Raw genomic sequence first — 9071 nt, forward strand, 5'->3', positions numbered from 1 at the left:
TCATGGTTGTGATGGAGACTGGATGTAGGCTGCACTGCACTTAGCAGCTGAACCAGGATATATCTGGGTGCAATATTTCTTCTCTCCTACTTCATTTCTGTTTTCTACTGCACAGGAGCAAAAACTAAAATGTCTCGTGCCAAGTGATGAGACAAAACAAAAAGTCTCGTGGCAAGTGACGAGCAAAAACAAAAAGTCTCGTGTCCAGAGACGAACGAAACAGAAAAGCATCCTCTGAGTTCAGCAAGTGTTAACAACATAAAAAGGGGGCTAAGATTCAACCCCCTTCTCTTAGCCACTGAAACCATCATCATTCTTTATTAATTCGATGATTGAATTTTAATGTGCATGTAGTAAACGAGGTTAATATATAATTATTTAATTATGTTATAAATATACTAAAAATTAGTCACTAATTAACCATTTTTTTTGGTGAATTACTAATTAACCATTTTATATACAAATATATATTTTACATTTTATAAAATATTTTTTTATATTACTATAAACAAATTTGATTATTCTAATAACTGAATTATTTAGTTCATTATTTTTTAATATTCAAAATTTAAAATTTTATTTTGTTAAAGATGATTAAACCAATAAAATTAAAATAGGGATTATAAATTACATTGAATTAATTTAAATTATATTTCAAATTATAATAGTTTAGAAAAAGAAATTTTGCTAACAGTTTATAAACACTACTGAGAAGTTATAGACAATAATTAAGCATCCAAAATAAAATGTGAGCATTATAGTATGAATCTAAAACAATTAAGCATAAATTTGTTATTAATTAAAAAAAAATCAAAATGAAAGATTTTTTTCTATAACTAATAAACAGTAGAATTCAATTTGAATTATCCAATGAGTAAATATTCTGCACCTTCACATTATCTACGATGATAATATTGTTCAGTGGGATAAGAGTAGGAACATGTTCGAGCATTTGAAACTTGCCATGAGCCTTGAAATCATACCAAGGAGTCGCAAAAATCATAAACTCTTGACTTTCACGATCAAGGTAGGCCATGCAACTAGGTAACTGAGATCTGGTTATGGAATACTGGAAAATGGGAGTCCAAGATTCTCTAACTCCATATCTTTCCATCATCCACATTGAGATAAGCAGCTCATTAAAATACATGAAGCAAAGAGAATCCCTGAATTTTAATATGGTGCCTTTACCTTGACCCTCGGGCGTGTTAGAGAAGAATTGAAACTGCTCTGTGTCAAAATCAAAAATCCATATCAAGGCATTTCTATCAACATCTCTACCAATCCAATGAAGTGCCCCATTAAAATAAGTAGGAGGTTTGAACACATATGTCAAATGCCTGGGATAATCTACCTCAATATTTATCCAAGTCGATGTTCCAACTGTGTGCATTTGAACAACCATACGATGATCATGTTTAAATATATGAATTCTCATTACCATGTATTGGTTTGTTTTTGGGTGAAAACCAAAACACCAAGATATTTGCTCACAGTGTGTTAAAATTGGAGGTTGTTTTGGAAGTCTTATGAATTCACCTGTTATTGGGTTGCAAACAAGTGAAAAGTCACTTTCCTTTGTAGAACTCATGAGAAAAAGACCATTACAAGAACGCACATGAACAAGAATTCTTCTACTCTGGATTGATTTTGGATTAGGGAGAGGAATTTCAAATTTAAGGATCAAGTTTTATGCTGCTACTATTATTGGGTTCCAGGACCTCAAACAAACGGAGGCAGAATAGATTGTTTCTCCTTTCATGCCATTCAATTCGGTCATATTCAATAAGGTGAAAGATTTTTGAATGGTAGTGTCGGATCATGATAGTAGGAGGTGTATAAGTAAAGAGTAACTTGGCAAAATTTGGATCAGAAATGAATGTGTTCCAATCCTTACAAACACATCTACAAATGAGAATAGATTTTATGGGAAGTGATATGGTCACCATTAATACGAGCTATAACTCGGCCTCGTAACCGTTACTGTCCATCACCATAACTCGCCATTTGCCGTTATTGCTCGGCCCTTATGAGCTATAACTCGGTGGCATTAATATTATCAAAACCGACGTCCCAAACGGAAAGGTAAAATCGGTTACGAAATCAATTTTATCACCTAGAATGTAACGGACGAACATATATCTATAAAAGAAAGGTAAAGTGTATTTTTTAAGAAACAATTCTGAACTGGACATCATAACTGACTTAAGCATTGGAGTGCCTTTGCAGGTACACTCCACCCCCTTTGTATTGCTCGCACTCTCACATCTACAACGAACATAAGGAACTCGGACCCAGAGGAGCGGACGTTTAACCTCATAGCATATAGCTCGGCTGATCTCGAGGAGTTGAAGCCGACCTATTTCCCAGGCAAGATCAATTGGCGCCCACCGTGGGGCCGAGAAAATCATATTTTTTCTTTTGGTCCCATCACTTCCATCCGCATCCATGGCTGACGTACCGCCTCCTTCACTGTCCGAACTCATGCGAATGGTAGCTGAGCTACAACAAGCCAATCAGCGAATGGCTGACGAGAACCAAATAATGGCTGCTCAAATTGCTGAGCTAAATCATGCTCGGATTGAGCACAACGATACTCACCGCCAACAGGCAGAAGACGAGGAACATCAGTCCCAACCGACTCATGTTTCAGAAACTGCTCGACACGAAGGGCAGCAGCCCAAAGACGAGAAAGAAGAGTCCGAGGACCCTGTAGGCCCCTTTACAGAAGAAGTAATGAACTTCGAACTACCGAAGAGGTTCACTCTGCCGTTGACTCTCACGCCTTATGATGGACTCGGAGACCCGAGGAAGTTCCTAAAGAAATTCCGATCAATAATGATCGTCAATGGTGCATCAGATACAGTTTTATGTCGTTGTTTTCCGAATTATTTAGACGGTCCTGCACTTGATTGGTTGTGTGCTTTGCCTGCAGGTTCCATTTCGCGCTTTCATCAGTTGGCGAAGTTATTTGAAGAACATTTCGCTGGATCTGCAATATACTTGCACGATTTCGATTACCTGAACACTATCAAGCAAGGACCAAACGAAAGCTTAAAGGAATATATGACTCGCTTTACCAAGGTCGCGATCAGCATACCAGATCTCCACCCCGAGGTCCATCTGCACGCAATTAAAAGCAGCCTCCGACCCGGGAAGTTCCAGGAGACGATCGCAGTAGCAAAACCAAAAATATCACTCCGGAGTCCTCCCTCGTACTTAACACACTTCCATTCCTCATATTCCACCGGAGTCCCTTGACACATACGAGAGAATCTGAACAGCTCCTCAAACTTGTCAGTATACTCAGATACGGACATAGTACCCTGCTTCAGCTGCAACAATTCAAGCTCCTTGGCCGTCCTAGCAGAAGTCGGAAAGTACTTCTTATAGAACTCCTCTTGGAAGACATCCCAGGTGATATAATCATCACCCTGCTGCAGAAGACGACGGATACCTTGCCACCAATGCGACGCTTCACCTGTGAGCATATAGGTAGCGAACTCGACACGCTGTCCTTCAGGTACCACTTGTGCTTGCAGTGCTCGCTCTATAGCCTGAAACCATGTATCGGCCTCAGTCGGGCTAGTAGTTCCCTTGAACTTAGGTGGATTAACCTTCAAAAAGTTCGCCAGTGTCATCGGGCCCTGAACTCCACTTCCGTCATTACCATGGTTGTTCATCTGTTGACCAAGAGCCTCAGCAGTGGCTTGCATAGCAGCAGCCATATTCTCCAACGCAGTCATAAAGTTCACCGGGTCATTAGGGTTAGTCTCCGGCGCACGAGCATTAGTACGACCTCTCCCACGGCCTCTACCGCGTCCACGAGGCGCCATCTGGTTCCTATACACACCAAACAATCGATATTAAGTTGATCAGTCTCAATATCGGAAGTTTAGTACTTTAAAGTCCCAAATGCATGCTCATGAACGTTTATGCCAACTATATCAAGTAGATATACTAACAGCACATAACACACATACAGAGAATGCACAGAAGCATAGTCAGTCCATTCCTCAGGCTCTACAGGAACGAACTGCTCTGATACCATAATGTAACACCCTACCATACAGAGACTTATGCTTAAGTCATAATTCAGAGATGGCAAGGTATTACGACCTCTAAAACAAAAATTTAGTACGTATAGTAGTATGAATGATTGATTATAACTAGGAGCCTTGTGGAAAAAAGGGGTAAACAAAAACCGCAACTCAAAAGCGCAACACTCCGATCACTAACACAACGAGCAAGGATAAGCTAACGCAAGATCATATATATAAAGAGTATCAAAAACAGGAATATCAAGACTCAAAATCCGGCTGCGAAGGTAACCGGTTCGAGCATAGCAATATATACATATAATAAAATAAGGAAAACCCCAAGGAAAACCCAAAGGGACACAAATACCGAAAACCTAATCTCCAAAATCCCCTCTAGAAGGAGTCATCACAGTTTGTATTATTTAATGGAGATAAAAGTATCTAAACAAGATATATAAATCAAGATAGAGTCCCGAGAACAAGAATCTTCGCTAATCCAGAAGTCCCCAGCATGCCTCAACGAGAAGCCTCGCGTCCTGCATCTGAAAACCACAAAATCCGCATGGGTGAGAACCAGAGGTCCCCAGTACGGTAACAGCTTCCACATATATAATACGTAATAATAGAGGAAAGCCGAAGGCAATCCTAGAACTTCCTCCAGAAAATATCAAAGCTTATAAACAAGCTAAACCGTAAGCGGCAACTAACTAAAGATCCTTCAGTCTAACTAATACTTCCCTTTCTACTTCCTTCAGACCTCCCAACAACCAGCAGGAGTATAATATAGCAAACACAGTTATATCAGACAAGAGATTTACAAATAGGAACAAATAAGGCATTTAGGCAATTAGCAAGTAATATGCAGTCAAATAGGCAATCTCAAACAATTCATGTAGTATGCTTATGATGCATGCCTGTCCCTAGTGGCTGATGATATCATCTGTCGGTTATAGAGCCAACCCGACAAGTCCTGGTAGCTAGCCATTGGACTGTCCCTCTGTCGTGCATCCCCAACTCGAGTTATACTCATCATAAACTTGATCATAATCATGATCCATATCCATCACCCTCACTGGTGAATATTTATCCATCACCATCACTGGTGAATATTTATGGGGGCGAGCTCATCCGGGCCTTTCACAGTGCCCGGCCACACTTACGACATAGGGTCAAAAGAGCTTCGAGTCTCAACCTGGAGCACATGGTGGCTAGCTATTGCTACTACCCAGGGAAACCCTCATCTCCAATGGTGGAAGTGCAAACCTTCACAATTCAATCAACATCATATATGCATTTATACTTGGCCATAAACATGGCTCCGCCGTAACACGGCAATAATCTAGCCATCCGGCTCATGGTTAATTCCATAACCAGCCAATTCATTAACAATTACGGCCCTTCGGCCCATGGCACAACAAGCACTTCCACCGCCATTCTCCGCATCTCACATAATCATCTTTGATCCTCAATGATCATTCATTTTTCCCTTGCTTCACTCGCAAGTTACCACATTCACTAGCCCTTTTTCTCATGCTAGGCATATCATAATGATTTAAGACATAAGTGGTGAGATCGGAGGCTTAGAAGTATGAAATTTGGCTTTTAAAACTCAAAAATCAACTTTGGGATGAAAACAGGTCCACGCGTACGCGCACTCCACGCGCACGCGTGGATGACGCTTTCTCGAAGAACGGCGCGTACGCACCAAGTGCGCCTACGCGCGAGGGGTCATTCTGCTAAAAATTTTCTAAGTTAAAAGCTGCAGAATTTACAGATTCAAACCCCAATCTTCCGACGGACATAACTCCCTCATTTTAAATCGTTTTTCACCCGTTCTTTGAACGGCATGGACATCCCGAATCCAATTTCATTTCTAAACAGATTTGGCACAAATCAGAGATCCGTAGTCCAAGTTATGTCCCGTCAAAGTATGCCCAAAAACCATGTTTTCATACAAAACCACAAGGTGCCATTTTCAAAACAAGCCACTTTCAACTCTTTTCAAAATCAATCAAACATGCCAATTTCAACCCTTCTCTTTGAAATCATTCAAAATGTACCAAAATCAACAACAAGCCATCCTCAACTCACACATTGACACTTTACCAAGGTTTCCAAAACCACATCCAACCATTTTAACACTTCTCAATCAAATGGCTAAAGGACAAACACAATATCATGTCATACATCCTTCCTCATCCCAATTTCCAATAATACCATTTCCAATTAACCATCATTATACATAATCAACATCATACTCACCATCAACATGGTACCACCCATCAATTCAACCTCAATCATCCATCAAGCATATATCACAACATGCATTTCTCATATTTCACACAATCAAGGCATCAATATTCATAATCACATATATGAACACATCATATATTTCAACCATTCAACAACACCAACAATTCAATGCCTATCTTAGGGCCTCTAGCCTAAGTATTTCCTACCACATTACATATTAGATACGGGAAACCAAAACCATACCTTAGCCGATTCCCCAAGCTCAACCGGAGCACTTCCAAACCACTTGTCCACAAGCTCTCAAGGTATCAACACCTCCAAGAATAGATTTTATCACACAAAACCCTCTTCCAAGCTTTCCAAAATCACCAATCAAGCTCCAATATTCACATATACACAACCTAAGCCACAATCATCATACCCATACACAACATCTCAATACCCAAACATCATAGAACAACAAATTATACTAGGGTTGAGAATCTTACCACACCCAAGGTCCAAGGAGACAAGATTAACCTTCTCCTTCAAGAGAGTTGGGTCCTATAACATCAAAGAACCCAAAATCTCAACATTTTTGCTCATGAAACTCGAAATCAAGGGCTGGAATTTCGAACAGTAAAACGTGGCTTACCTCAAGATTGATTGTATGGGTTTTGTAGAGCTCTCCGCGGTGAACGCGTGGCCGCAAACGGAGCGGCAATCGGAGCTCTAGATCAAAAGTTATGGTGGTTTGAAGATCAAGTGAGAGAAGGAAGTTGAGAGAGTGTTCTTCCCCCTTCCATCTCAATTTTCAGCGTGTTTTGGTGTTGTGTGAGGAGAGAGAGTGCTGAAAACTAGGGTTTTGGTTTAGTTATGTTGGGCCAAGGGCCCACTTTGGGTCCGGTTGGTCCGGTTTGGCCCGTTCGGTCCAATCTTGGTCCGATTTCTATAAAATTGGTACCGAAATTCTCGTTTCAATTTCCTCTATCACATTTAGCCATAAAAATAACATTTTTGGCTTTCTAGAATAAATTCTCATTTATGGGTTAATTAGCCATTAATTAACCGGGTCTTACATTCTACCCACCTAATTGGGAATTTTGCCCACAAAATTCAAATTCAATTACCTGAGAATAAGTGCGGATAATCCGTTCGTATCTCCGACTCAAGTTCCCAAGTGTGTTCTTCAACACCGCCTCGACTCCAAGCCACTTTGACTAATGAAACCTCTTTTCCACGCAATCGTTTGATACTAGTATCGTCAATTCTAACTGGAGCCACTGGAAGCGTCAAATCTTCTCTTAACTGAACTGATTCAGGTTCTAACACATGGCTAGCATCAGGAGTGTACTTCCGAAGCTGTGACACGTGAAACACATCGTGCAAGTTCGAAAGATGAGGTGGTAGAGCCACCCGATACGCCACCGGCCCAATCCTCTCCAGGATCTGAAATGGACCAATGTATCGAGGATTCAACTTCTTTGCTTTAATCGCTCTACCTACTCCTGTGGTCGGAGTAACCTTCAGGAAAACATGATCTCCTTCCTCAAATTCCAAGGGCTTCCGCCTCTGATCGGCGTAACTCTTTTGGCGACTCTGCGCCGTAAGCATCCTGTCTCGGATTTTCTTGACTTGTTCAGTGGTTTCAGCTATCATTTCTGGCCCCAACAAGCCTTTCTCTCCAGCTTCATACCAACATAGTGGAGATTGACATTTCCTCCCATACAATGCCTCATACGGAGCCATTCCGATGCTCGCATGGTAACTATTATTGTATGCAAACTCCACTAACGGCATATACCGATCCCAACTCGTCGGTTGGTCCAAAACACAAGCTCTCAACATATCCTCTAGTGTTTGGATCGTCCTCTCAGATTGACCATCTGTTTGAGGATGGTAAGCTGTACTCAAGCTTAATCGGGTTCCAAAAGCTTTCTGAAATGTACCCCAGAACCTCGAAGTGAAACGAGGATCTCTATCAGAGATTATAGTAGCAGGTACACCATGGAGTCTCACAATCTCCTTTATGTATAACCGAGCTAGCTCCTCAAGGGTGTAAGTCATCCGAATGGGCAAAAAGTGAGCTGACTTCGTCAGTCGGTCCACAATCACCCAGATAGCATCAAAAGCAGTCCTAGTCCTTGGCAATCCCGACACAAAGTCCATTGCAATACTTTCCCACTTCCATTGCGGAACCTCTAAAGGTTGCAACATCCCGGAAGGTCTTTGATGTTCAATCTTTACCTTTTGACAAGTTAAGCACTTTGAAATATATTCCGCCACATCATTCTTCATACCTGGCCACCAAAACATCACCTTTAAATCATGGTACATCTTAGTACTTCCCGGGTGAATGGAGAATCCACTTTTGTGTGCCTCCCTTAAGATATCTTGTCTCAAAGTACCAACATCCGGCACAATGATCCTACCCTTGAATCTCCATAACCCATCTTTTTCTTCCGACACTCTCCACTGTTTTCCTTGCTCGATAGCCGGTAACACCTTCCATAATGCTTCATCATTTTCATGAGCCTTTAGGAGTTCGGACTTAAAGTCACTTGAGATTTCTAATCGGCTCAAACACAAGTTTCCAGATACTTCTCGAGCACCAATTTTTAGACTCTCGAATCCCTTGAGCAACTTCTCCTCTTGAAGCATCATCCAAGACGCATATAACGACTTCCGACTTAACGCATCCGCCACTATATTCGCTTTTCCCGGATGGTAATTCAACTCAAAGTCGTAGTCCTTCAATAATTCCATCCACCTCCTTTGCCTCATATTAAGCTCTTTCTG

The 9071-nt window shown here is 41.1% G+C and overlaps 1 protein-coding gene across 1 annotated transcript; it reads right to left on the reverse strand.

Moving 5' to 3' along the window:
- Positions 1-853: 853 nt before the first annotated feature.
- LOC112756593 (uncharacterized) lies at positions 854-1444 on the reverse strand. The gene has a single exon (XM_025805211.1). The coding sequence runs from the start codon at positions 1442-1444 to the stop codon at positions 854-856; it is 591 nt and encodes a 196-aa protein (XP_025660996.1).
- Positions 1445-9071: the final 7627 nt, after the last annotated feature.

This window comes from Arachis hypogaea, chromosome 16, assembly GCF_003086295.3.
Source record: "Arachis hypogaea cultivar Tifrunner chromosome 16, arahy.Tifrunner.gnm2.J5K5, whole genome shotgun sequence".
NCBI classification, from domain to species: domain Eukaryota; kingdom Viridiplantae; phylum Streptophyta; class Magnoliopsida; order Fabales; family Fabaceae; genus Arachis; species Arachis hypogaea.

What these genes read in the sequence shown, in the direction of transcription:
- LOC112756593 (XM_025805211.1), bottom strand. Translation starts at nt 1,444, where the DNA reads ATGGTAATGAGAATTCATATATTTAAACATGATCATCGTATGGTTGTT.